The 25,096-nt window shown below is 32.7% G+C and overlaps 1 protein-coding gene across 1 annotated transcript in view; it reads left to right on the top strand.

The window, feature by feature from the left end:
* LOC129952319 (folate-like transporter 2) overlaps positions 1–24,007 on the top strand; it is a 194,372-nt gene extending 170,365 nt beyond the window's left edge. The window contains exons 7-8 of the mRNA XM_056064855.1: positions 6,430–6,719; positions 23,683–24,007. Of these exons, the coding sequence (XP_055920830.1) occupies positions 6,430–6,719; positions 23,683–23,935 (543 nt within the window). The 3' untranslated portion in view covers positions 23,936–24,007. The remainder of the gene's footprint in view (positions 1–6,429; positions 6,720–23,682) is intronic.
* The last annotated feature ends 1,089 nt before the right edge of the window (positions 24,008–25,096 follow it).

Here is a 25,096-nt window from a genome sequence, read left to right as displayed (position 1 = left end):
TTTAACTAGGATTACAAAAACACACGAATTTTCTCCTCTATCTAAAGCGAATAATAAAAAACTTTACCAAGATATACTTCCAAAATAATAATATTTTCAAAATGTAAATGTTTTAAAACTTAAAAAAAATCTAAATTTAATGGTTTCTTTTCGAAAATAGTTAGTTCGGTTATTTTAAATAAGTTTTTTAAATGAAAAATTTTAATTTTTGTTTTAATATTTTCGGAATAAAATTTAATTAATACCTCCAAATAAACGTTTTCTTTTCAAATTTCGTTGAAAAGCTTAGAAGTGTTTTTGCAATATCGAATTTAAAAAAAAAAGAGGCTGGGATGCGACCCACACTGATAACTTCCCATCCCGTCTGTCAATTTGTCTCGCTTAAATGTTTGTCTATTTTTTGTAGATTTTATGTTTTATGAAAAAACGGACTGTTTGATTTTTATATAAAAATTACTGAATATCGAAAACAATATTTTCTGTGAAATAAAATAAGTTTGAAGCTAATATTTTTAATTTTTAAAAAGCTATTTGAGTCGAAAGTAAATTTTGACCAAGTTTTAATATTGTTTTTTTTTTTCTAGAGTTTTATTTTTGGTAAAAAAAACTGTCAATTCGATTTTTTTCAAAATTTTACTGCATGTTAACAACAATATTTTTTGAAAGATTAAAGTAAATTAAAGGCAATATCTCAAAGTTTTGAAAAGATATTTGAGTCGAAAATCAATTTTTACCAACTTTTATTAATTTTTTTTTAGGTTTTTATTTTTTGTAAAAAAAACTGTCGATTCGATTTTTCTCAACATTTTTCAGAATGTTAAAAACAATATTTCTTATAAGATAAAATAAGCTTGAAGCCTAAATTTCAAGTTTTTGAAAAGATATTTGAATCGATATTCAATTTTTACCAACTTTGAGTAATGTTTTTTTAGATTTTTATTTTTTATAAAAAAAATGTAAATTCGATTTTTCTCAAAATTTTATCACATTTCAAAAACATTATTCTCCGTTGCACAAAATTGTTTTGAAGATGAAATCATATTTTAGTCGTAAAATTTTGGAGGTGACAAATTTTTTTTTTAAGATTTTTTGATTTATAAAAAAAACCGTTAAGTTGAGTTTTTCCAAAAAATATACTTGTTTGGTACCACGTTACAGTTTATTATATAAAATTTAATTCAAGTCACTAGCGTTTTTGGTTCGTAAGATATTTAGGGTTAACCAAAATTTGCACCTTTTTTTCAAACTGCTATGGTAAAAAAAACTACAAACGCAATACTCTTGAGAACCCTTTCTGCATCTTTGTGCACTATGATCTATATAACAAAATTTATTTGAAATCGATATCTCTTCTTGAGCTATGGACGACGAAAAAATGTCGCGAACGTACGGACGTACAACCGTACGAACGTACTCATACACGCACGCACAGACATCTTTCTAAAAATCTTTTATTTCGAACTTAGGGACCTTGAAACGTCGAGAAATGTCAAAGTTTTTAATACCACAAATCGGACCCATTACAATAACTTCCCATGGGAAGTTAAAAAAACTAGTTTTTAAAAGTTCAACAAGTTAAGAAAACAATTTAGGAAAAATTAAAATAAAATCTATAGGTCCGTTTTTGAGTAGATTCGAATATTCGATTTTGCTTACGAGCCTTGTAAGCAAGTAGCCTTGGCCTACTGTCATTTTAGCTTAGCAAATAAGCTTTAAATCTTAATTTCAAAGTTTGAACTCAAACGATCCAATGGGTTAAGCTGTAGGAGCGGGGATAAACGGACGGAATTTCCAAAATTTTGGCAGCTGTCACTTTTCAAGCTGTCATTTTTTACCATTTGATATTTTGGCAGCTTTCACTTTACTTTATATGACACTTAAAAAACACTCTATATTTAAAATGGAATGAATGATCCTGATGGTAGTACCCGTGGGATGATGGTAAGTGCGTTGAAATGTAACATAGACCTTAGGGCCGAAAGAAAGAGTGTCCGTATTACACATAGTTGTAAGTTTTTTGAACTTTTGTCTAGGTTTAAGATAGTTTTGAGATGAAATTAATAAAAATAAATTTAAAAAAAAGTGCCAGAGATCTTGGGTTCAATCCCTGCCAGTGCCATCTAACGTTTTTTTTTCACAGGTACTGCCTCTTACGAGGAATTGACAAATTCTCCAAGAGAAATTCTTGTCACAAAAAGTGCTTTCTCAAATTTTCCGTTCGGATTCGGCTTAAAAACTGTAGATCTTCTTCATCCCTGACATCAGTATTTGCACCCAGGAATGATTGGGAGTTGTAAGTCACTAGGCTCTAGTTCTCATTGGATTGTTGCGCCACCCAATTTATTTTACTTAATTTATGATAATGGGACAGCTGTTACATTGAATGTATTGACCTACGCAGTTTCAACTATTAATTTTTTAAGGGCCAGAATTAAGATATTGGAGTGAATAACGTTTATTTTCAATAAGATGGACCTACGAGCAATGTTTTTACTCGAAGAAATAATTAAAATTAGTCACCGAAATCTTTTGATTAAACACCTTGAGACCTTTTTCTTTGAGGCCACTTGAAAAATTAGGTCGATGTTAATTCTGTACAATATTTTCCACTGTGCATTAGACAATTAGTCAACCGTAATCATGTTGACCTTACTTTCCTACTTAGGGTGATGCTATTTGCTCTGACCAGGGCCAGAGGAGCCTTCGCCCAGAGTGAAGGTAATTTGCTTCATGGCCCTCATACGGCCAATGATCGTTTATGGTTGTCCTGTGTGGTTCAACGTTGCCCCTTCCCTGATGTAGAATTTCGGGTGTTCGAGCGGCAGTGTTCACGACGCTGTACCGGCTTATATCGAACAGCCGAATCTTCTTATGTGCATTACTTTTCCAACGAGGTCCTCAATCAGCTCGAATCAACAGAATTGACAATTTCGTGATAAAACTCGTTCGAGGTCACATTGCAAGAGCTATGTCTTCGACCAACAATTTAATTTTCGGGTCATTCTATCCGAACAACGAGTATTTTGAAAGTGCACGCTTGAACGGCTTCATTCCACCAGAGGCATTCCTCTTTTTAGACAAATGCGGTCTGATACAGGATAGATTGGCAGTTCCGTTAATCTACCACGTCAGACGAAGAACCGTGGATAGGCGACTCCCGTACAATCGGGACGTAATGGCACAAGGTGGAGCAGAGCTCCTTCGGTTCAGTAGGGTTGTGTCCGAACAGGACCGAATTGATAGAGTGAAGCAGGAGAACCAGTTTTGGTGGCTTCAATCGGCACTTGATAGTGGGTAGTCGGGATGGGGTTTTAAGCCTTGGCCGGCTTACATACTTGTTTTATAGTTTAAGGGTTAAGTTTTAGGTAGAATAGGTATGGTGGCACAAAAAAAATACAAAAAAAATAAAATTTAAAAAACAAAAAGAAAACATGGAATATAAACAAAAAATAAAAAAAAGTAAAAAAAACATAAAAAAGACAATAAAATATAAAAAAAACGTTAGATTTGCGGCTGTGGTTGTTCTAGTTTTAAGTAGTTTATAGGTAGTTTAACTTAGCTTTAAGTTTTATATTAAGGACCTTATTTTAAGTAGTTTTTAAGTAAACTATAATTTTCTAATAAATACAAAATAAATAAAATTTAAATTAAAGTAAAATAGATCTTAGGGCCGAAAATCATTAGTAGCTTGTGTCATAGTTTAACTTAGAATGTCCGTATGGGACCATTAAGTTAGTTGTAAGTTATGGATAATTAGGCTAGATTTATGAATTTTTGTCTAGCTTTAAGATAGGTTTAAGAATGAATTAATAAAAATGAATTAAAAAAAAAAGTGATGCTACTAGCTCTAGCTCGATCCCTAGCTAGGTGTCTCCAGTTCCACAATTTAAGTTAAGTACCAGTCAGTTACCACTTGGGTGGACCACTTCTTTTGCGCTGTCCTGTGGGCGGGGATTCGTGATCTACCCATTTCAGTTGTTGGACTTTTATTCTTCTGGCTATAGCCGTAGAGCTCGTGGTTCCATCTTCTCCTTCGCTCAACTTCTATGCATACGCGGATATCTTTTGTGTCGAAACAAACCAAGATGCTTCCATCCTTTTTTATCATAGGTGATGCTTTTGTACCTTACAACAGGACGGGTGATGATGAGGTTGAGAAAAGGCTTTACTACCAATTGGACAGACTTTTGAAAGCTAGTGCTTCTATTGTTGATGTGAGAGCTCTGCACTGTTCTTCTAAGGACGATGTTAAAGAAATCACATGACAGCGCTTCACCTTGTCTATAGCCTTTTTTGACATCGAATGGTTATGTTTAGTTGTTTCCAACCTTTAGAGATCAAAGTGAATTCTCCATGGTCATCCTAAACAAACGGACAAGTTTGGCAGGGATGCCAAGACTTGAGAAGGCTTTATACAGCTCGTCCCTGTAGATGCTGTCATATGCGGCCTTGATATCAACGAAGAAATAGTGGGTGTCGATTTGATGTTATTGGATTTTTTCATGATCTTCCGTTATGTGAATATTTGATCGATTATGGGCTTTATATGTTCACATATGACATCAGAGAAGATTTTGTAAGCGCTGTTAAGGAGCGCAGTTTAGAGACTCTAAATGTTTGAGTAAAGGGTAAACTATATTGAGGTTCTATTATTTGGGCATGCTTTCTTCCCACCATATTTGGCAGATAAGTTGGTGAATGCACCTAACCAAATTATTTCCAGCCACTTCAAAAAGCTCAACATTTAAGCCATCTTCTCCATCGGCTTTGTTAGATATGGCAATCTTTACTTCGTCTGTGTCGGAAAGACGGTATTGTTGATTTTCGTCGTGTATATTAAATAAATCATCCTGATACCGTGTTTTGGTTCGTCACCGTTGTTATACATTCTGCAGAATTGGTCCTTCTATATCTTCACTATTTATGTGTTTCCACTTTGATGTTTCCACTTACGTCCTTGCAGCCTTCTACTCTGTTTGAGGTTATATTTACTTGTAAAGTTTCACCGGCTCATAAAATTTTTTTCTCTCCCCATTTTAAAATGCCTACCATCCACAATAACAACTGATCATCATTTTTTGATATTTGACCTAAGACAGTGTTTACAACGAAGTTTTGGGGCTGCTCAGTTTGAGTCATCAGTGTTTTGACATTGCATTATTTCGTCATTTCAATATTTTGACATTTAATCATTTTGACATTCAATCATTAAATTTGTTCAATTTTTTTAAAACACTTTCTGTATCACGTCTAACTTCAAAATGCATCACATTACAAAAGAGGAATTCGAACATTTTCTAAAGTTCTGTTGGTAAAAAACCCAGTGACTCCCCAAGCTGTCGAAATATTTCCTGAGGTTTGCCATTTTTTATGAATCGTTTCAGACTTCCCTGCTAATGAAATCACAAGTCATCATAAACTACATAAAATTGCTCGAAAAGGTTTTGTTACACGTAATAAAATAACACTTGTTCAAATGGTATTGAAAGCCTTAATTTAAATCCGACTTCAAAATTACTCTATCACGTCAAGTTTTGAGATATTACTTTCAAAAATAAAAAAACACATACAAAAGTTTCTTGGAAGCTATCTAAATTCATGAAGCAGCTTTTACGATTAAATTTGTGATAGTTTTCTAAATCTTTAATACCTTTCTCCAAAATTATGTTGAAATACTTATACTATTTCGAACCAATTTTGAAATATCTTCAAAAGTTGTTAGAAGCCGAATCATTTATGTTTAAATGCTTTTCAACGGAAAAAGACAAAAAAGATTGAAAGTAATTTTTGTTCTTTTAACGAATCCGTTGTAAAAACAATTCTACTATATTAAGTTTTTCAAAAGTTATGTTGAAAACGAGTATTTTAAAACAAATAGTTCAAATCAAAGTTCTGATTTAAAATTGATTTTGAAATGTGTTTTTCAAAACTATGAAAGTATTAAATTTTATGTTTGCTCAAAACTTCAAACTTAGTCAAATAAAGACTTAACTAATGATAATTTCCAGAAACTAAGTGACACATTAATTGATTTAAAAATAAAGCTTTATATTTTCCAAAATCAGCACACAATTTATTTTAAAGTTATATGTTGAGTTTTAAATTAGCTTTTAAACCCCCTTTTTTGGTTTGTCTTTAACATATTTTTGAAAAATCAGTTGCGAAACAAAAATTTAAAGGTTTGATTCAAATTCAGGACATCGTAGTATCTGAAAAAAGTATTGTTTTGTTTGTACAAAAGAGTCCATCCATCTTCTAGAGCCACTTCACAAGACTCGTACAATTATCCTTTAAAAATTTTATCAAAAATTCAATAAGATGAGTCAAAGAATTTCAAAACTAATTTTCTACTATTTGTTTTTTTTTCTTCTTTCTTTTTTCCATTTTCTTTTCTTTTATTTAAAATGAAAAAAAAATAAAAAAACCCAGGTCGTTTCTTATGTGCAATTTCTTTGGAAAGAAATCGATGAAAACCATCAAAGTGCTTATAATGGAGCCACAGACGCAATTGCCACTCTACTTGGGGCTGCTGGAGCTCTTGCCGCTGGATTTTTGAACAGTCATCGCTATCAAAAGTGGAATTTGTGGATTTTGACAATTTGTTCATTGTTCGAAGGAGCACTCCTTATATGGGCTGCCACAACTAATTCCGTTTGGGTGGCATATGCCATTCATATTGTCTTCTATACCGTTTATTTTTTCGTTGTCACAAAAGCAAGGTATGTATGTGTGTAATTTATATATAACTATATACTCATGTATGTAGTGAATGATTTGAACATAAATTGGATTTTGTCATGATGATGTATGCATATGAAACAATGTTGCATGGATGGAAGGTTTCCGTTTCCGCGTTTGTAAGTTGCTGTTTTTTTTTATTAAATTTTTTTTAAAATAAAACAAAAAACACTTTATGAAATGTTAAATTTGATTTTGAAATTGAATAATTTATTATTTACATAAGAATATCTTTCATTTACGTAAACGCATTTAACTTTTTTTTTATGTTTTCGTGACAATTCTTTTATTATCGTGTTTTCCAAAAAGAATGTTACGACGATTTTTAATAAAAACGGAAACATTTTGAGTGGTACAGAAAATTACCATTATCCATTAAGCAAAAATTGATTAATTTTTTCTTTTAGAGTTCTCATGTAGAATGTTTGAATAGGGATTTGACAAGTTTGAATTTTAGTTAATTCAACATTTTTTATCATAGTAAAATTCACGAACATTACCTGTTACCGTCTGCAAATTATACAAACATTTATACTGAAATTAGGAATCAGTGACCTCAATTTTTAGAACTTTAACTCCAATTAAAGGTCTTAACTCTAGCTTTGTTAGACAAGTAGAAACAAATTTAGGGGATAAATTTAAGTCTGCATATTTATTGTGTGATGTTGCCATTTTTTATTGAGACAAGAGCTTGGTCAATATGTCCGTAATATGGCTGCCGTTGAATCTATTTAAAGGAGTTCTCAAGAATTTGATTGATTGATTTAAAAATTTTCTTTCCTAAAATCCAAATAATTACGATAAGAAAGAAAAGAAATAGGTGAAAAAAAATGTTGTTTTTTTTTTAAATAGCTGACCCGGCTACGCATTGCTGCGGGTAAAGTCTTTTTTGTAAAAATAATATTTATTATTTTGCATACTTTTGGTAACACAAAAAGGTTCCAAAGGTTTTCCTAGACGTGAACATGCAACATATAGCTGTCCATTAGAAAAACATGGATTTTTCAAATTTAAACCACAAATAGACATTGTTTGGCTTTGAGACTTATTTGTAGAGATGGCAAAAGCTAAACGAATTGAAAACTGTAACCTTCTGAAGGGTATGGTACAATCTGTTGGTATTGTTGGAACAGGAACACTCTTCAAGAATATTTCCGGTGATCTTTTTGATGACCAAATGTGTACCGTTGAATAATTGAGAAAGATTCACCTCATCCCGACTACTTTCAAGTGCTGATTGAAGCCACCAAAACTAGTTCTCCTGCTTCACACTATCACTTCGGTCCCGTTCGGACACAGCCCCTCTGAAACGAAGGAGCTCTGCTCCGCCTTGTGAAATTACGTCTCGATTGAACAATAGTCCACGGTTCGTCGTCTGACGTGGTAGATTAGCGGAACTGCTAATGGGATGTGACCCACACTGAGAACTTCCTATCCCGTCTATCGATTTGTCTTGCTTAAAAGTTTGTCTATATGCACTCGTATCAATTTTTACCAAATTTGCGTATTACTTTTTTAGATTTTATTTTTTGTAAAAAAAAACTGTCAATTCGATTTTTTTAAAAATTTTACTGAATGTTAACAACAATATTTTTTGAAAGATAAAAGTAGCTTTAAGCTTATATCTATAATTTTTGAAAAGATATTTGTGTCGAAAATCAATTTTTACCAACTTTTATACATTTTTTGTAGGTTTTTATTTTTTGTAACAAAACATTTAATTCTATTTTTTTCAAAATTTGTCCTAATGTTGTTAACAATATTTCTTATAAAAAAAATTAGTTAGAAGCTATTATCTCTAATTTTTGAAAAGATATTTGAGTCTAAAATCAATTTTTACCAACTTTAATAATTTTTTTTTTAGGTTTTTATTTTTTATAAAAAAACTGTAAATTCCATTTTTCTCAAAATTTTATCAGATGTCAAAAAGATTATTCTTCTTTGCACAAAATTGTTTTGGAGACGAAATCATATTTTAGTCGTAAAATTTTGGGGGTCACAAATTTTTGTTCAGTTTTTTTGATTTATAAAAAAAACCGTTAAATGGATTTTTTTCAAAAAATATACTTCTTTGATATCACGTTACAATATATTATATAAAATTTAATTCAAGTCTCTAGCGTTTTTGGTTCGTAAGATATTTAGGGTTAACCAAAATGTTCACCTTTTTTTCAAACTGCTATGGTAAAAAAACCACCAACTTTCTTGAGAGCCCTTTCTGCATCTTTCTGCCTTATTATCTGTACAACAAAAGTTATTTGAAATCGATATCTCTTCTGTTTCTTGAGCTATGGACGATGCAAAAAATGTCGCCAACGTACGAACGTACGTACAAACATCTTTCTAAAAATATTTTATTTCGACTCTAGGTACCTTGAAACGTCGAGAAATGTCAAAATTTTTAATTTGACAAATCGGACCCATTACAATAACTTCATATGGAAAGTTAATAAATGATTTAGGCATCTTTCCGCACCAAAAGAAAAACCAACATCATCTCCAAAAGCTATCAGGGAACCCTTAAATGACAAACTGAATAAAGAATTTGTGTATACCAAAAAAAGTATTGGTCCTAAGACCGAACTTTGTAGAACTCATAAATCGAATGTGTTAATATCACTCCTAATACTAAATTTCACTCTTTGAGCTCTTATATTAAGATCTTAACCGATCACTTATGAAACCTTGAAACTCAGCACTTTCAAGTTTGCTAATCAAAACTTCGTGGTTAACAATATCAAAGGTGTTTGATATTTCAACAAACAATGTGGCTGTATTCTCTTTTCTGTCAAATCTAATATTCTAGGACGTAAATAAAACAACGCCGCCCGGTTGGTTTATTGCTTTGAAAACCAAAGTGAAAATCACTGACAAATTTCGTCCTCGTTAAAGGTTTTTCAAAAATCGAGGGCAAGGGTGATATAAGCTCATTGATAAACAGATCATGAGTTGTGCCTTTCTTGAGAAGTGGCAAAATATTGGAAAATTTAAGAGCAATCGGAATTACTCCATAAGAAATACTCTTTTTAAAGATATGTGCCAAAACATCAATAAAAAAAACGAGCTTCATTTTTCAAACACACATTTTAAATACCAGAAGAGTTTGAAGTTTTAAAGTGCCAATTCATTTTAGAATCTCTAAGCTAGTTAAAGGACTCAAGCACAAAACTTTGGCTTTGATAAGGTCCATTACTGAATTGACTGAGCATCGCTTAGACCACATCAAGGCGCATTTTGAGTAAGGTTCTGGTTTGAACTCGTATCACTTACTTACTTACTTAAGGTGGCGCTACAGTCCGGGGCGCACCTGGGCCTCAACCAACATGCGACTCCTGCCAGCTCGGTCCCTACCTAGCTGTCTCAAGTTTCTCACGCCAAGTTGGTTTAGGCCCTTTCCAACCTGGGTGCGCCACCTGAGGCGCGGTCTTCCTCTACTGCGCCGTCCCTCGGGATTGGATTCGAAGACATTCCGGGCTGGAGCGTTGATGTCCATCCGCTCTACATGAATTAGCCATCTAAGCCGTTGGACTTTGATTCTGCTAACTAGGTCAGTTTCGCTGTACAGCCCGTACAGCTCGTCGTTATATCTTCTCCTCCATTCTCCATCTATGCGTACGGGACCAAAAATCACCCGAAAATTTTTCTCTCGAAGCATCCTAAGACGCTCTCATCTTTCTTTGACAGGGTCCAGACCTCAGCGCCATAAATTACAACCGGGATGATTAGTGTCTTATAGATGGTGATCTTACATGCTCAAAAGAGGACTTTACTTCCCGATTGCCTTCTAAGTCCAAAGAAGCATCGATTTGCAAGAGTTATTCTTTGTTTGATTTCAGCGCTGGTGTCGTTGTCTGCATTAATAGCGGTGCCTAGGTAGACAAAGTCCTTAACTACCTCAAAGTTATAGCTGTCCATGGTGACGTTTTGTCCAAGACGTCGTCGTTCAGTGTCCTTTTTTGATGACAGCATATACTTGGTCTTGCCCTCATTGACCACTAAGCCCATCTTCTTCGCTTCCGTCGCAATGCTCAAAAACGCTCCACTGACATCACGCTTTGATCTTCCAATTATGTCAATATCATCTGCGTATCCGAGTAATTGGATGGATCTTTGGAAGATTGTGCCTCTAGTGTTGACGGTTGAGTTTTACACAATTCTTTCCAGAACGATGTTGAAGAAGTCGCATGACAGTGCATCGCCTTGTCTTAAACCTTTTTTGACATCAAATGCATCGGTAAGATCTTTTCCGACCTTGATAGAGCAGCGTGCATTCTCCATTGTCATTCTGCACAAACGGATAAGTTTGACAGGGGTGCCAAAACTAGACATTGCTCGGTAGAGCTCTTACTTATAGATGCTGTCATACGCGGCTTTAAAATCGATAAAGAGATGGTGGGTATCGATTTGAAGCTCCTGGGTTTTTTCCAAGATCTGCCGTAGTGTGAATATTTGGTCGATAGTGGACTTTCCTGGTCTGAAACCACACTGATAAGGACCAATCAGGTTGTTGACGAATGGCTTCAGACGTTCACATAATACGGCAGAGAGGATCTTATACGCAATGTTAAGGTGACTGATGCCACTGTGGTTGGCGCAGTTTAGAGGGACTCCTTTCTTATGTATGGGGCACACTATGCTGAGATTCCACTCATCGGGCATGCTTTCTTCCGACCATATTTTGCAGATGAGTTGGTGCATGCTCCGTACCAAGTCATCGCCTGCTGCTTTGAATAGTTCGGCTGCAATGCCGTCAGCTCCAGCAGTTTTGTTTGACTTAAGTTTAGATATAGCTATCTTCACTTCGTCAAGGTCGGGTAGGCGCAATTGTTGATCTGCGTCGCCGAGGTTGAGTGGTTCTATCATCGCCGTTATATAATTTGGAGAAGTGATCTTTCCATATTCTCAGCATCGACTGCGGTTCTACAACGATGTTCCCCTGGTCGTCTTTACAGGCTTCGGTTCGTGGCTGGTACCTTTGGGAGGTTTTTTTTTACCTCTTGGTCAAATTTACGAACCTCATTCCTGTTGTGACATCCCTCTATCTCCTCGATCGCGCGCATCTCATGCTCTCTTTTTTTCTATCTAAGAAGCCGGTGTTCCTCTCTCCTCTTCTGCTCGTAGAGCTCGCTAGCAGCTCTAGTCCTTTTGTGCAGCGTCGTTTTGTATGCCTCTTATTTCGCTGCGTGCGCTTGCCGGCATTCGTCGTCAAACCAGGGGTTTCGCTGTGGTGGCCGTGTGGAACCTAGCACTTCAGAGGCGGCATCTCTGATGGCTGCAAGGCAATGTTGCCACTGGTTTTCAATGCTTAATGCAGGCAGCATAAGACTCGTTAAGAGGTTGTTAGAGACTCGATCGGGAAAGGATATGGCAGTCTCTTGCGATTGTAGCCGTCTAACGTCAAATCTTCTCACAGTACTTCCTTGTTTTGGCTTGGATCGGGATATCCATAGACGTACCTTGGCTACAACGAGGTAGTGGTCCGAGTCAATGTTGGCCTCTCGGAATGTTCGGATAACCTGTATACTGGAGAAGTGTCGTGCGTCGATCGCAATGTGGATATTGAGATGTGTGAACTGCGTATTAGCTACTAGAACCCGTATCAAGCAGACTCAAGAATTGAAAGCCCTCATTCATCTCGTGCTTCCAATTTGGTTAATCATGTGACACCTGCCAAACTCAGCTGTCAATTAAAATGTCAAAGTACTATTTCAATAACAGATCACTTTACAGTGGAACAACAGGTTAAAGTTGTTATAACTGCCTTCAAAAGAGATGATTGAAACGAAGCTAGTTCTAGCGCAACACGAAATGATAATGGTCGCAATTGATAAGATTTAGAACAAATTTGATGAAATGGAAGCGTTCCTATTGTTGTAAAGCGTTTCACCGTAATACACGCTCATTTGAAAATAAAGCTACTGCAAGTGCTGCTGGTAAAGGTTACAGTCAATTTGAAAGAAATGGAGAAATAGTAGATGATTTTTTCTTGTCGGTAATTGAATATCAGGACTTGAACGATTGGTGGTTCCAACAAGACTTGGTAACAAACGACACAAAACGACTAATTATAGCTTTATTGCGTTAAAATACTTCACGTCATTTAACTTCACATTTTGGCAACATCAATTGGCAACAAAATCATATGATTCTTTATAGTAACATTTTCTAGGGCATCGCAGAAGACCGTGATTACGCAAGTAAAAACCAAACTCGATACACATTAAAGAGCAACATTATTCAAGAAACCTCATAACACCATAACCTCAAAAAACCTCAAACCTCAAAAGAATTCTATGCTTCTTCCCGAAACAATGATATTGGTTACGACGCGTAATGTCAGTTTTATTTAGATTAACTTTCGAAACCGAAAAACGAATAATTCTATAAAATTCTTGTAACTTGGTTTTTTTTTTAACCATCTTGGTTATTTTTAACAAAGCCCTGAAATTGAAACTTCAATTTCTTCAAGTCAAAATTTGAATATAACTATTAACTATATCAAAAATGGAATGATAGTAAGTTTTTAAATAAACGATACTGAATATTGATTAAAAATAAGGATTGAATTCGGTGTTTTTTTTTTAATAAACCTTATTTTGTGATAGTTTGAGATTTTAAACTCATCTTAAAGCAATTGAATAAATTAAATCATCATTATTTCCAAGTTCAAAATAAAAATTTCTCAAAAATCTTCTAACAATAACAAATTGATCTTTTTTAAAAAACACAAAAAGTTAAAGCGATGTAAAACATCCCAAACTTTTGTGTCTTATATTTTTTACTCAAGGCATCTATGTAACAAAAATGTTGAAATTCAATATTTTCATATTTTGAACGCACATTAAAATCATAAATTGATTTATTTTATTCTGTTGAACTTTCTCCTTTGAAAGAAAAAAAAGTCTGAAACAAAAACGAAAGTAATAATGAACTTAAATTTCAAACAACTTATAAAAAGCAAAAAACAAAAGCCAAACAACTTTCTCCAAGTTCAATTTCAATTTATTTTTCAATACACTTTTTAAATTTGTCTCAGTCGAGGATGCACGCCGAGTCTCGTTAAACAAAGGAAACAGAAATTGTGAATTCTCTTATTAAACCGAAACTCTTTTTCAAACAACCACATATGTACATTAGTTTAAATGAAAAGTAATTTTCTAAGTACCTTCGAAAAACGCTACACATATGCCTAAAAAATGTCAATACACTCCGATTTATCTGATTAATGACTGGTGTATCGTTCAACTTTCGAATAATTAAACTTTAAAGTATATTTGTGGAAAAAATAGAACAAAATTTTAGTTTTAAAAAAAAAATTAAAACATCTGTAACGCCTAAAAATATTCTAACGTTGAATAAATGTCTTCACTTTTTGACTAATTCGACTTCGAAGGTGCCCGAAGAGTTAAACTAAAGAATCTAAGTTTTTAAAACAAGTACCTTTTTTACTAAAGACTTAAGTAACTACTTCAATAGATCAGACTTTCTTTGACACTTACGATAATTTGTGAAAAAAGATTCGACATAATCAATTGAAACAGTGTGTAAAAAGACAAAAATACAAATATTCACTTTACTCTGTTGAAATTTCAAGAATGGTTGTTATTTTTTTTTTTCTTTAAGTAAAAATAAAATTCCCTTAAAGCTATGGAAATGCTTTTAAAATAAATTAGTTTAGGATTTTGCTTTGTGATCTTTCCTCTTTTTTGTGTATTTTGCTGGCATAAGTAACTCTAAAGACTTATTTACATTCTAAATGAATACAAAAGACAATAGATTTAAAAGGGTCTTGTCCTTGTGAAAGGGCCAAAATTTCGATTTTCATTTTCATTTAAAATATGGTTTGAAGATGATTGTAAAAGGTTAAAGAATATTTTATCTTTTTTTTTGGTTATAAGATTCGCACCGAAAAACTGAGGCGTTTCTTTGGCTTAACCGTCTTATGCATCTGTGTATGGTTATCACTTAATTCTTAAATTCTTATTTCATTTCTTTTGAGAACATGTTTTGGAAATAGTGAATCTTTGAAGAGTTTCTATAACAAATAGTGAAATAAGAAAAGAGGCGGCTTAAGAAATGAATGCAAGCCTACAAACAGAAGGAGGCAAGCCACACACCTTCAGATCCTAACTTGACACCTTAATGTAACATGTCTTTAGACATGACAACATCATTTCAACATTCAACCTTAAATCATAATTTACTCGGTTACTGAATTTTGAATAGCTCCAATAACGTTTTAAAATTATGCTTTTTCAAGAAAATCTCGTTTTGTTCTTGAAATATCAGCTGATGTTTCAGCAACATTTTATACAATCGTTTGCAAGTGTAGCAATTGTTTTCGACACCTTCAATACTATTCTGGAAACTATCGAGACATGCTTACTACCAACATAAGAAAAAGCTTATCAAAAAATCAAAATATTCATTTCGATCATAAATTTGGCGAGGGACTCATACTTCCAAAATTTCGAGGACTTCTACGTCATTTTCAAATGAATTCGAAAATTCCAAATTTTAAAGCTAGACATTTTACTAAAAGTTGATTTGTAGCTATTATCTTTTTGGCACCACTGGTTTAAACAGTTGACGCACGTTTTGTGTTTTGTTTTACTGTGAAACATCTTCAGTTTGGTCTATAATTTAACCAGGAATCGTCTTACAAACGAACAACACTTGCAAATTATTAAATTTTATTATCAAAATTCGTGCTCTGTTAAGAAAGTTCATCGCGCGCTTCTTCCATTTTATGGTCAGTTAAATCGACCCACTGAAGCAGCTATTCGGGCTAGTGACCAAATTTCGCACCAAATTTACATTGTTGGACATTAAACCACCAACACGCTTAAGTAGAGTATGAACTGAAGAAAATATCGCAGCTCTATCAGAAAGTGTTAATGATGACCTTCAATAATCGTTTCGTCGCCATTCGCAGTTTGGCCTCTGTTACTCAACAAAGTGGAAAATTTTGCGGAAGGATTTAGGAGCGATGCCTATCAAAATACGGTTGGTGCAAGAATTGAAGCCTCACGACGACGTACTGCAACGTAAAATTTTTGGTGAATATACTCTCGTAAAGTTGGCTGAAGATCCAATTTTTTGTTCAGCAACGGAGGTCATTTTTGACTCAATGGGTACGTAAATAAGCTGAATTGTCAATTTTGGAGTTAATATCAGCCAAAATCATTGCAAGAGCTACCAATGCATCTAGAAAAAAACACTGATTGGTGCTGTTTGTGAGCCGGTGGCATCATTGGACCGTTCTACTTCAAAGATGATGCCAATCGTTTACTGTGAGGTGAGTGCTACCGTGCAATGATATCCAACTTTTATTCGCCTAAAATGCAGGAGCTTGATTTGCATGACATGTGGATTTAACTAGACAGTGCCACATGCCACATATCACGCTAACAATGAACTTATTTGGAGGCGAGTTCGGTGAACTATTTATTTCAAGTTCGGGACCGGTCAATTGGCCGCCTAGATCATGCGATTTAAGGCCTTTAGGCTATTTTGTGTAGGGCTATGTTAAAGCTCATGTCTAAACAAACAAGCCCGCTTTGAAGCATCTATTTGAAAAGTTGGAAAGAGTATGCCGAAATTGGACTAAGCGGATGGACCATTTTAAGCGTAGTCAAAGTCAACATTTGCATGAAATAATCTTCAAATATCAAATTACATGTATTCTGCTATCGATTCAAATAAAGATTTCATGCATTTGTTTTAATTTTATGTGTTTTTTGAAAAACTTTCTTATAGCTTTTTAAACAATCACACTTGACAAAGTTTTCCAATAATAGGATTAATTTTGATACTAAATAATTTGGTACATCCATTTCCCGTAGAAGGCTTATGGTATCAGTATTTGAAAGAAAGTCACTGCCTAGGATAAGTCTTCTTATTTCTCTCAATATTGCACATCGCTCCTTCAACTTGTATAGGTTGCATAAAATCGGTAAGTAAGTGAGGAATGTAATTCAGATTAATAAGTTCTCCTCTTAGCCGGAACATGCACGAAATTTGTTCGATGGTATATTTTTGTCGTGGAAGTAGTTTCTTTCCCGGAGATCGTAGTCTAGTCTACTGTTAATCATGTGGCGCAGTGAGCTTTTGGCTTGCTTCACGTATTGCGTTCTTGAGGCTTCATCCCGAAGAACTATTAGGTTGGCTTATAAGAGGCAAGGTTAGTAAAGTTTACGTCAACATTAATCTGCTCGGGTAGTTCTATCCAGTCTTTAAACCATCCACGTCGGGATTGGATTGTTTGAAGAACTACTTTCTTTGGGAGAAGATAACTTGGCATATCCAGAGCTTTAAGGATATAATTGACCTGCAGCTTGAGTGTTTTTATGAATAAAGGTGATAAACTCGTATCTTATATGATCATATAGTTTGGCGTACTCGAGGGAAGGTATAAAATCCGTTTTATGTAAAATCTGAGCAGTTTTTCCACTTGTTCATATTTCCGACTTAACCAAGCTTGCGCCAAATAAAACATGACTGATTCCAAAACATCTTCGTAGACCCTGAATTGACTGGTATGCGTTATTTCCTTATTATTAATGAACTGCTTCCATGCCACGTTTTTAGCTGTTTTGTCGTTAACAAGTTTGTCAGTGAGATGTTTTTCCATGCTCAAGTTCATAGTAAAGCAGACGCCTAGATATTTCTATTTTTTCTCCTACTCTACTTGTTCACAATTATAGTGCTACTGTTCCTCCGCCATTCTTTAAAACCATCGCTTTAGATGTAATTAAATTTACCACTAGGTTTCACCATTTACAATATTTAGCAATCTTATTTATCATTAGCTGAAGGGACCGCAATGTATACGCTAGCAGGACAATGTCGTCAGCGAAAAGAAGAGCTTTAGTGCTAACGCCTACGTACTCAATTCCTGCTGGTAATGCTTTGACTATATCTTCAATGAAGAGTGCAAACAAACTTAGACTGAGTGCACAGCTCTGTCTAACTCTCGATCTTGTTTGGAACCACTCTGATAAGCATTGGTCATTCCATGCTGATGCTTTGGTAGTCTGGTAGACATTTTGCAATACTGTACCGAACTTAAGCGACTTTGCCATGTGGAAAAGCTTGTAAAATAGGGCATCGTGATCCACGGTGTCGAAAGCAGCTTTGAAATCAACGAAAAATGCAAATAGTTTCTTATTTCTCGATAGAAAAGAGTCAGAAATCGAACGAAGTACAAAAATGTTATCGACGGTAGAGTATCCCGATATGAAGTCAGCTTGGAACTCACAGAGAAGATTATTAGAATGGATTGATTAAAATATCTTATATGACGAGTTCAAAAACGAGATTCCTCTCTAGTTTTCCGGAACTTTAGGTCTTCTCTTCTTGTGGATTGGGAAAATCAAGGCATCGCATTGTGTCTGTATCTTCTGGATTACTTCCTGAATTCCGTGTTAAAGGCCTTGAATCGTATTTTGGTACTAACCTAACCTCTCTCAACTATTCATGTGTTGGAGTAATGTTGTCAGGGATGAAAGGGACCTACACTTTTTAAAGCCGAATTCTAACGGCTTAGTATTTCTGCAAATGCTTTAAATGTCTTTTAACTTGTTGTGTAAGTTTGTGGCTACTTTAAAGCGCTGAAAATATCAGACTTCGGATGGATCAAGCTATCTGTTTCTTCTTAAGTTCTAAGCAATCGATGTCGATTTGAAAAAAGAGTTTTTCCTACTTTCCTTTTCAATAAAGTTATACTTTTTTCTCTGGTTCGAGTGTTGTTGTGCGGAATTCGAAATGTGATATTTTCGAAGAAAGTTGTTCTTTACTCCAGAATTTTTCGACCTCTTCATTTTCATTCATATTAAAAACTTTTTGGATGATTTAAGTGATGTTTGGTAGTTTTTAATTTCAAATAGGAAATTATTGTAATGGGTCCGATATGTCAAATTGAAAATTTTGATATTTCTCGACGTTTCAAGGTCCCTAGAGTCGAAATAAAAGATTTTTAGAAAGATGTCTGTGCGTGCGTGTGTACGTACGTTCGTACGTCCGTACGTCCGTATGTCCGTACGTCCGTACGTTCGCGACGTTTTTTTTCGTCGTCCATAGCTCAAGAACCAGAAGAGATATCAACTTCAAATGAATTTTGTTATACAGATAATAAGGCAGAAAGATGCAGAAAGGGCTCTCAAGAAAATTGCGTGGGTGGTTTTTTTACCATAGCAGTTTGAAAAAAAGGTGAAAATTTTGGTTAACCCTAAATATCTTACGAACCAAAAACGCTAGAGACTTGAATTAAATTTTATATAATATATTGTAACGTGATACCTAACAGGTATGTTTTATGAAAAAAATCAATATAACGTTTTTTTTTTAAATCAATAAAACTGAAAAAAAAAAATTTGTCACCTCCAAAATTTTACGACTGAAATATAATTTCATCTCTAAAACAATTTTGTGCAACGAAGAATAATGTTTTTGACATCTGATAAAATTTTGAGAAAAATCGAATTGACAGTTTTTTTTATAAAAAATAAAAATCTAAAAAAAACATTACTCAAAGTTCGTAAAAATTGAATATCGATTCAAATATCTTTTCAACAACTTGAAATTAAGGCTTCAAACTTATTTTATCTTATGCGAAATATTGTTTTCAACACTTTGAAAAATGTTGAGAAAAATCGAATTGACAGTTTTTTTTACAAAAAATAAAAACCTACAAAAAAAATTATAAAAGTTTGTAAAAATTGATTTTTGACTCGAATATCTTTTCAAAAGTTTGAGGTATTGGCTTTAATTTATTTTTATCTTTCAAAAAATATTGTTGTCAACATTCAGTTAAAGTTTGAAAAAAATCAAATTGACAGTTTTTTTTACAAAAAATAAAACTCTAAAAAAACAATACTAAAACATGGTAAAAAAATAGCTTTTCAGAAATTAAAAATATGGGCTTCAAAATTATTTTATTTCACAGAAAATATTGTTTTCAATATTCAGTAATTTTTATATAAAATTCCAACAGGCCGTTTTTTCATAAAAAAATAAAATCTACAAAAAATAGTACGCAAATTTGGTTAAAATTGATACGAGTACATATAGACAAACTTTGACAGACGGGATGGGAAGTTATCAGTGTGGGTCGCATCCCAGCCTCTTTTTAAAATTCATTTCAACAACATAACGTGAGTTTTAGCAATGAATGTGCAGAGAATACCAAAAGTAAAGGGTGTCCCAAAATTAACGCAAGATTTGAATTAAATAGAAAATGCCGTTTTTAGTCTTTTGATAGTTATATTTTTATTGACTCGTAAAGTACATAGGATAGGGTTATGTGGAGAATAACACATCGGAAAAATGGCCTGTGGGCTTGTTGACATAGACTTGTGATTTCAAATAACCCCATAAAAAGAAGTCTAATGGTGTTAAATCACACAATCTAGGAGGCCAATTTTGATCACCGAAACGAGAGAGTACACGACCTGGAAATGTCTCATGCAGTAATTGAGTTGTTTCACGGGCTGTATGACATGTGGTACCGTCTTGTTGAAACCTCATATTGGACACATCAATATCATCCAATTTTGGCAGAAAGAACTGTGTAATCATGTCGCAATATCGAGCACCAGTAACAGTCACTGCTTGACCAGCATAATTTTCAAAAAAATATGGCCCAATTATGCCTCCAGCCCAAAATCCACACCATACAGTCACGCGTTGTGGATGCATTTGTTTTTCGACAATTACATGTGGGTTCTCCGAACCCCAAATGCGGCAATTTTGGCGATTGACAAAGCCATCAAGATGAAAATGTGCTTCATCGCTTAGGATGATTTTGCTCGAAAAAGCTCTTTAATAATGAAGACACGTTGTTCTATCGTGTAACGCTCCATTTTTAATAACCCTATACTGTTAGCTGTCAAATTGCTTTTTTTCAGGGTTGCCAACACTTCACTGCACAAATGGCGGCAAATTCAAATCTTGCGTTAATTTTTCGACACCCTTTATTACTTATGCACTTAATGACCAATGAAGGAGGATGTATTCAAGAATGAAAGAAACTTGTTATGGAATGTGGAATTAGCTTCGTGGTTACAGCTTAAAAGCAAGTGGAATGTCTAAAACCAGAATTGGAAGAATGCTGAAGAAAACGAGAAACATAATGTACTAAAACTTCAAGGGGGAAGGTCAGAATTCGCAGTCAGATTGTATTATAGCAAATTAAATCATTACTTTAAAAAAAAACTTATTTTTTAGAAGAACATTCGACGGAATTAATAAGCATAATCTTTCGATTAAGAGTAACATTTTGGTTAACCCTAAATATCTTATGAACCAATGACGCTCAAGACTTGAATTAAATTTTATATTAAGACAATACCAAATGAATATATTTTTACAAAAAATTCCAACTAACGTTTTTTTTATAAATAAAAAAAAAACTGAAAAAAAAGAGGCTGGGATGCGACCCACACTGATAACTTCCCATCCCGTCTGTCGATTTGTCTTGCTTAAAAGTTTGTCTATATGTAATCGTATCGTATTTTGTATGAAAAAACGGACTGTTATATTTGTATATAAAAATTACTGATTATCGAAAACCATATTTTCTGTGAAATAAATTAAGTTTGAGGCCGATATTTTTATTTTTGAAAAGCTATTTGAGTCGAAAGTTAATTTTTACCAAGTTTTAGTATTGTTTTTTTTTAGAGTCTTATTTTGTGTAAAAAAACTGTTAATTGGATTTTTTCAAAATTTTATCAAATGTTGGAAACAATATTTCTTATAAGATAAAATTAGTTTGAAGTCCAAATTTCAAGTTTTTGAAAAAATATTTGAATCGATATTCAATTTTTACCAACTTTGAGTAATGTTTTTTAGATTTTTATTTTTTACAGGAAAACTGTCAATTCGATTTTTCTCAACATTTTATAAGATGTCAAAAACATTATTCTTCGTTGCACGAAATTGTTTTGGAGACGAAATCAAATTTTAGTCGTAAAATTTTGGATTTGAAATTTTTTTTTCTAGTTTTTTTGATTTATAAAAGAACCGTTAAATGGAATTTTTCCAAAGAATATACTTCTTTGATATCACGTTACAATATATTATATAAAATTTAATTCAAGTCTCTAGCGTCTTTGGTTCGTAAGATATTTAGGGTTAACCGAAATTGTCAACTTTTTTCCAAACTGCTTTGGTAAAAAAACAAGCCACGCAATTTTCTTGAGAGCCCTTTCTGCACCTTTTTGCATTATTATCTGGTATAACAACATTTATTTGAAATCGATATCTCTTCTGGTTTTTGAGCTATGGACGACGAAAAAACCTTTGAGAACGTACAAACACACGCACGCACAGACATCTTTCTAAAAATCTTTTATTTTGACTCTAGGGACCTTGAAACGACGAGAAATGTCAAAATCTTCAATTTGACAAATCGGACCCATTACAATTACCTCCTATGAGAAGTTAAAAATATTTGTTAACTTGAATATTTTATGAACAAAAAATGATTTTATCTCCAAAAAAATTTTGTGCAACGAAGAACAACGTTTTCAATATCTGGTAACATTTTGAAAAAATGGTATTGAAAGTTTTTTTTACAAAAAATTAACAAAGTTCTTAAAATTTTATCTTCGACTAAAATATCTTTTCAAAACTTTGAGATATTGGCTTTAAACTACTTTAATCTTTTACAAAAATGTTATTGTCAACTTCCAGACAAATTTTGAGAAAACTCTAATTGACAGTTTTTTTACAAAAACTTGAAAACTTAAAAAGAAAACAATACTAAAACTTGGTAAAAATTTACTTTCTCAAATAGCTTTTCAAAAGTTAAAAATATTATCTTCAAACTTTTTTTATTTCACAGAAAATATTGTTTTCGATATTTGGTAGTTTTTTCTATAATAAAAATCCAATAGTCCGTTTTTTTCATAATGAAATAAGATCTACAAAAAATAGTACACAAATTTGATAAAAATTAATGTTTGGTTCTTGATATCACTCAAATTAATTTCATTCATCCAATTTGTAAAAATTTAAGAAATGCTACTTAAATTGGTAAACATTTGTTTTCGACTAAAAAACTATTTAATAAAACTAGATTTTCAAACTAAACTATTTCTTTATATGAAAAATATTGTTGGTAATTTAAAAATTTTTAAAAATAATTCATCTAACAACAGCAAGACAAATCGAAAGACAGGTTGGGAAGTTATCAGTGTGAGTAGCATCATAACTTCTTTTTTATTTAAACTTTATTAAGAATAATAGTAAGAGTATAAAATTAGCTAAATTAACTTTTAAGCTTAGCAAGTTACTAAAATGGTTTAGCAATTTATTAAGTCGTTTGAAATGTTTAACCATTTTTCCCAATGTTAAATTAAATTTAAAACAAACTAGGAAAATTTTCGTACTTAAAGTTTATAAAAGATAAGTTCCTAAAATAAAATTGCTGGTATGCCTCAGGGTTCTGTTTTTACTCCGAATCTGTTCATTCAATTAAGTCCTCCTTCTCTTACTCAAACTGTCTAATGCGCTTAACTGTTTTACAGGTGTTTCTTTTATGTAATTAAAAATGGATAATACATTTTTCAACGATAATAGTTTTCAATTAAATAATCCTGTAAAAAGAATTGTTGTGTTTATATTAACTTTAATGTTTGTTCTTCGAAAATCTGTTTTAAAAATAAAGCAACATTGTTAAAAACAGTCCCAAAAGATTATTCACCTGAAGGGACTTGGCAACACACCCCAAAAAATGTTTTTCAGATATATTGTTTTATTTGTTCTCTTTTTCAATATATTTTGTTTATATTTTTATTTAACTGTACACCTATAGTTTTATTTATTCATTTTTCATGCCAGTTCACACGATTGCATTTTCAGTAAAATTTGTTTTTCAACTTTGTTTTCCTTTTAAAAATTTCCTTTTTTTATTTTTGTTTTTCTCTTTTTTATAATTTATAGTGCCATAGTTGCTGAAAACATACTCGAGGACAGCTTTGGATTAATCTTTGGCATCAATACACTCGTAGCACTTGTAGCTCAGTCCATTTTCACATTGATCGTCATTACGGAGAGTGGTTTAAGTTTGCAGCCCCGAGGGCAGTTCCTGACTTTTGGTGGTTACTTTGTTGTGCTTTCAGCTTTGTATTGTCTAGCTGGAATAGTTAAGCACTTTAAAGGCAATCAAAATAATGAATTAAATATAAATTCATGATGTTGTTTGTTTTTGTTTACTTTTTTTTAATTTTTGTAACTTTTAGTTAAATAAATAAATTTGTAAAAAAAAAAATAGTGTGTTGTTATTTTTATCGTTTCATTCATTCAAACATTTGCATTTTTTCAGGATCAAAAACCTCGTCAAAGAGATGAGCTTTTTATTTTTTAGTTGCTGAGCAAATTCCCATTTCCAAGCAGACTATGTAAGCATGGGAACTATATTTGGTTACGGTGTGTATTTACTTTTTCCAGGTATTTAGGTCGGAAAATCTATTTAATCTCTGGAGTTTCTGGTGTGCATATTTCCAGTGACTGTATATTTGTGCCTGTTGTTGTCGTTTGTTTTTGTTTTTATTGGATAATAATTAATTTATGTCTGCCTACACAACACATGCACACGATATCATAAATTAAAATATTTATTTTTACCTAATTCAAAGCAAATATTGATTTTAATATGAAAATATTTTGATGTTCTTTATTATTTTTAGGAGAATCAAAGTAAATAAAGGATGTGCATATTTCTAAATAAAATATGCAGGAGTTCACTCGGGCGTATACGTAACATTTTTATTTGGAATAATTTAATAGGTGCGTTTTTAGTGTTTCTGTCACAGATGTGATAGGAAATTTTAATTGTGTTTATGAATATAATGAAAATTTTAATGAATGTAAGAATTTAAACAAAAAGTGATTTTTGTTTATTTTTCGTTTCCTTGTTTTTTTTTTAGCAGAATAATTGAATGAAATATTATTTAAAAAAAAAAAAACAAAAATAAACAAATTATCTTTAAGCTATAAAACTGATGACTGTAGAGTATATTTTATTTGTTCTTAAACATTAAGTTCATGCTTTTGACTGTATTACTTTTTAAATACTTTACTAGAAATAAAGATGAACAATGCAACGGAAAGTTTTTATGGCTTCTGTGAGTTATTTTAATGTTGTTTACATACGAATGAATAAGGTATAAAGTCAAATTTTTGCTTAAAATTGTTGTTAAAAATTGAAAATTAAGTTTTAAATTTATCAAGAAGAACTTTTGTTTTTAATTTGAAACACAATAATAAAAGAACTTTGAGAAACAAAAATTCTTAAAAATATCAATTTTATCGATCATTCATGTTTACTTTCACTTTTCAATATTTTTGGAACACT

Source organism: Eupeodes corollae, chromosome 3 (genome assembly GCF_945859685.1).
Source record: "Eupeodes corollae chromosome 3, idEupCoro1.1, whole genome shotgun sequence".
Lineage (NCBI taxonomy): Eukaryota > Metazoa > Arthropoda > Insecta > Diptera > Syrphidae > Eupeodes > Eupeodes corollae.
This window is presented reverse-complemented; position numbering and strand designations above follow the sequence as displayed.